Consider the following 5001-nt stretch of genomic DNA (forward strand, 5'->3'; position numbering starts at 1 on the left):
GGCATTTATTCGATCAGGTTCAATTATCAGACCCGGCGTAACGTGGTAATTGACAACCTTCATACCAGCCGTCATAGGTAAATGAATAATTTCCGTACCGTTTTAACAGTTTTGAGTTTATTTGAGTAACAATTATTTAGGGGACTTTTTAAGACTCCGTGCTTCTCGAAATCAAGGTCTAATTCAGCGTTTTATTTACGATTGACCCAACGTGAGCCCAAAAACCGTCTTCTGATGATTTACCACCTAAAATGCTTCGGACTTCGTTGTTCCGTAATGCCAGATATTTACATCTCTTCTTACAATTGCACTAGATTCGGTTTCCCATTTACCTGGCTATTGAACTATAGCCGGGTGAAAGCTGTCAGAAGGTATATTCTTTACTGCAATTTGTTGACCAAGTTTATTAACTGTACACACTTCTTTCATGGTGACGTCGATACATACACCCATCCTCTTTTGTTAAGAAAACATCCGAAATTGTCTCGTTGAAAATTTGTGTCTTAAAGTCCAAAAAATTAGATGGTTCTCATGCCTCTGATAGAGTCTGGAACTGAAGGAGTTCCACGCTGATGCAGCATAATATGAAAATCAATGGAAACCGTAAGAATTAGTTCTTACTCTTGGGAACTACCAGAATGCAATTACCGCGAAACCTATAGTTGGTAGAACGGAAAGTACACATTTTTTCATCTAAATTGTGACAGCGAAAATATTGAGCGAACCAACAGTTTATGTCCTTGTGCTTTGCTTTCCTGTGATCAAGGAGCAACAGATAATTTGGTGTGCATCAACTTTCAGATTACCCATTCATCATTACTCGAGGAGACGAGGTGAGCCGAAACTGATGAGAACCTGGATCTGGATCATTAACTGGTGTCTTAGCATTCTGACAATAACTGGAAATGGAGTAATTATCTTTCTCGTGTTCAGCAAACGACAGCTTCGCACCAAAACCAATGCATTTCTCGTCTCACTTGCAGTGGCAGATTTTTTGATTGGGACGACCACTGTTCCCTTGTTCTATTTTTGTGAGATTTCAAAAAGCTGTAAAGGCAACGTTATTTGGCAGCGCGTAGTAATCTTGACAAGATTCTCACTCTGTTACGCTTCCATGATGAACCTGTGCAGCGTAGTGCTGGATCGTTTTATCGCGGTTGTCATTCCTTTTGCATACTTGAGTTTTATGACTCGTCGTCGTGTCGTCTGCATTATTTCTTTGGCTTGGGTCATTGCAATTGGACAATTGATTTTCCCAATGGCTGGGCTCGTTTTTTCCAAACCTATCTTTATAAGAATTCATTCGATTATTATTGCCACTTTCTACGAGTTTCTTCCTTGTGTTATGCTGGTATTCTGCGTTGGATCAATGGTGCGAGTTGTATTTAACCATAAAAGAGCCGCAAATACTTTAGCAAAACAGTTACGTTTCAACCACGAAGTTTTTTTAAAAAGTCAGGACAGCAGTACAGTGAAAATAACAGCAATCATTGTGGGCTTTACCCTCGTGTGTTACAGCATTTTAATGCGCTGCTCTATATTGGTCTATTCCTCTAAAAAGTGCGAGGATGATGATTACAAAATACCGATATTAATTTCAAATTCAGCTTTGAACCCTTTAGCCTACGCTTTTTTGAAAAGGGACATAAAGAGAGCGTTTAAAGAACTTACAAAATCCGCTTTCTAACTATCGATTTTGAAGTCAAGACTTCAAACAGCACTTTTAAAAATGATTTTGAGGGTATCTCGTTGCGCCAGTTTCAAATGAGAAGTTAAAAGACTGTCCAAAGATTTTAATTCTCAACGTTTTGTCGATGGCTTCCAAAGGATTTTGGTTGTTTTGTTCTTACCAAGGAATACATTTCCTGCATAGGAAAACAGCTGTTCCTTCGAAGAATTGGATAGCTTCTACCTACACCTGTTCGCGATTCACTTTTTCTCCTGTTTTCAGTTTTTTTAAGTTCAGTGTTTTAGCTTAGCTTTTGGACAGTTTTCAATAGCTTAGCGATTGGACAGATGTTTAGTACTATGCAAAATATAAAGGGTGACCAATGCATAATTTAGATCAAGTTTTTTGTTGGTCCTATTCGTCTGTGTCATCCCGAATTGTATCCAAACTTTCAAAATAACGCAGAAGGTTTCTATGCTGTTATACCCATCGTGCGCTTCCCAGGTTCCCTTTAGTCACCCAAAAACCTCACTTGATGTTCAGGTTCGAAGGAAAAGGGCTCAAGAGCTAAAGCCTTCCCTTAATGTCAATATTAGTAGTGAGAAGTTGTTGCTGTTTTAGCTATTAGTCCGCATTAGGGAACTTAAGCACGCGCGATTTTGAAACGCGGACGGCAACCGGAAGTAAGCTGTTTTCCCTTTTAACCTGTTTTCACACAACCACATTTACATTGCTAAGTATCTTTTCTCAATTTGAGATGATTAGTATAAAAAGCTGGGAGACACCACTGTCCTAACACGTGAAATTTTCTCTTCCGGTTGCCAACCGCGTCTCAAAAACGCGCGTGCTTAAGCTCCCTAATTATGTCTAGACACGTGCTGCTGCACATCATTTTTCTCAGTCTAGGTTCCAGACCTCTTATGTTTGCAATATGTACATACAGTTTTCAAAAATCGTAACGGTCACTTTTGAAATGTATGTTGACTAGCATACGAAACGCCAAGTTCTGTATAAAAAAAATGCGTTGGAACACAATGTTTATCACCGCTGTTTGTGATATTTTCTTAATCGAGAAGAGGGAAATGTAGCTAGGGTGTGGCAGTTGTTAGTGCAGTTTTAAATCCAGGGTCCAATTCACTGTTTTCGAATTAAGTGGGAGAGAGACCTTGAACTGATTCATATTACTAAGAACAACCAGGGTCTTTTCTCGGCAACGGATAGCCGGAGAAAATTCTGTGCTCGAGTCTGCTGCCGGCAAACGTTTCTTTGAGCAACACAAATGTTGGCATTTTGTTGAACCAAAGAAGTGAGCTGTGGCTTATAATGTACCCTTATTTAGCATGCAAGAAAAAGCGGTTCAAATTTTTGAAAGGCAACAAACCAAGTAAGCCTGAGGAATGTTTTAAAGTTTAACTTATTCACCCCTTGTGAAAGTGATATTTCAGATATGAGAAGACTTGGCTTGGGTTGCTCGAAGCATGGTTAGTACTGACCAGGCCCTTGGTATTTTTGGTTGACGCTAATGCTTAGGAGCAAGGGTGGCACAGTCGGCTAGTGCGCGGCCTTGGTGCATAAGGTCCCGAGTTCGATCCCTGGATCTCACATCCTTGTTTCGACTTCTTTCCTTTCAGTGTAGCCTAAGTAGCTTTAAATACCCTTAAAACGGAGCACTGATGGAAAGAGGGCGGGTAAAATGAGCGCACCGTCGGCTTCCTGGGAGAGTACTCTTTAGAGGGTAAAGGAACTTCTGACGTTAAATAACGTGTACCTTTACCTTTACCTTAAGTGCGCATGCAGGATACTTTCTGGTTGCTTAACCTTTTTGGTGTAAAAAGTCTAAAGTGAAGTCGACTTTTTGAAAGTTGCTAGCTTATTTCCACCATGTACCAGCTGGAACAAACACGAGTTGTCGTCTAGAGTGAGAGATGGGGAGAGAGACCTCCTTGGAGCAGTCACTCATCTATCCTACTGAACTCAGCTTCTTAGGGTCGCTATTGCCCGGGATATTTACTTTCTAGTGCCAGAAGGGTAGCAAATATTCAACTAAATCAGGAAGGGGGGGTGTGTGGCTTTTCGAGGTATTCGCTTCAGCACTTTTCTAAGCTTGTCCAAAGTTTCCTCCCGTCAATAACCAGGAAATCGTTCCACAGATATTCTACTAACTCAAATTCCAGTTCCAATCACAATACTGACATGAAACTACGTTTGCTGAACTTTTACGTCCTACTCAAAATCCTATTGAAAGCTTTATGAAGAAGAATCAGAAATTTAAAACAAGAAGAAATATAGTTAGCCTGTTAGTCGCAAGTCAGGCTTAGCGGTCCCGGTCTCCCTATAACTGATATCAACTCCTGTCGCAGGTGGTAGTTTCAAAACGCTAGTTGGCTATTCCTCGTTTTGTTTGCCAAAGAATAAAAAATATTAAAATGCCCTGTGTGCCAGACTACCCGCAGTGCACAGCAATTGACAAACAGCAGGGAACATATGTTTGCCTGTGGACAGAATTAGCGAGTTCATACTGAGGTCGAAATAGGCCATAAGTGCGACAGAAACTCAAGTCAACTGAGCCTTACTTGATGCCTTATCGCCTTTTCGTGTTTTGATGTGCTGAAGTACGCATTCGAGGGGGATAAAACTAGATTTTAGATCGTACTTCGGCTTTTCTGAAGATACCTAGTTTCTAAGGTTACAATGTAACGCATTCAACTAAAATAAACCCCTTTCCCATTCAAAGTAGAAGTCGGGAATACATACAGCCTTCTTACGACTCTAGGGTTACATTGTACTGCCGCACTTTGTAATAATCGTCTCACTTTGTAATACCTGTCGCACTTTGTAATAAAAAGGCTGTCGCACTTTGTAATAACACTTGTCGCACTTTGTAATAAACTTGAAATATAATTCATGATATCAGGATATCATGATAGCAGGAAAACGATAAGTATGTGATTAATATTGTATGTGCCTGCCTGTGACATGCTGGGAAATCGATTAGCCCGGAATGAAATTTTACACAGCTACAATTGGGCATTCTAAATTTCCCAGTTCCTCAGTTATCGAGTAACTTAAAAATGGTTTGCTTTAAAATCAGAAAAGAACCAATTCACGGTTGCTGTTGAGAAAAGTGTATGCCAGGCAAAACAAGTTGCATCTCGGTAGCCTGAAAGTTAAGAAATAATTTGCCAGTGTTTATATTAACAAATACACCAATACATCCCTAACGTTTCATGTTAAACCGGAGAATTAGGGAAGCAGATGTTCGAAGGAGTAATAGCTGTTGAGTTTTATGCCTCAGTTATCGAGTTCCATAAGTATAAAAGTTAGAAATGGTT

General features: G+C 40.0%; 1 protein-coding gene across 1 annotated transcript; it reads left to right on the forward strand.

The window, feature by feature from the left end:
• Nucleotides 1-847: 847 nt before the first annotated feature.
• On the forward strand, nt 848-1687 carry LOC138005648 (histamine H2 receptor-like). Its single transcript, XM_068851844.1, has one exon. It carries the CDS (start codon nt 848-850, stop codon nt 1685-1687), a length of 840 nt encoding a protein of 279 aa, XP_068707945.1.
• Nucleotides 1688-5001: the final 3314 nt, after the last annotated feature.

The sequence above is a fragment of the Montipora foliosa genome, chromosome 6 (assembly GCF_036669935.1).
Source record: "Montipora foliosa isolate CH-2021 chromosome 6, ASM3666993v2, whole genome shotgun sequence".
Taxonomy (NCBI): domain Eukaryota; kingdom Metazoa; phylum Cnidaria; class Anthozoa; order Scleractinia; family Acroporidae; genus Montipora; species Montipora foliosa.

Coding starts and splice junctions, on each gene's coding strand:
- LOC138005648 (XM_068851844.1), top strand. CDS start 848: ATGAGAACCTGGATCTGGATCATTAACTGGTGTCTTAGCATTCTGACA.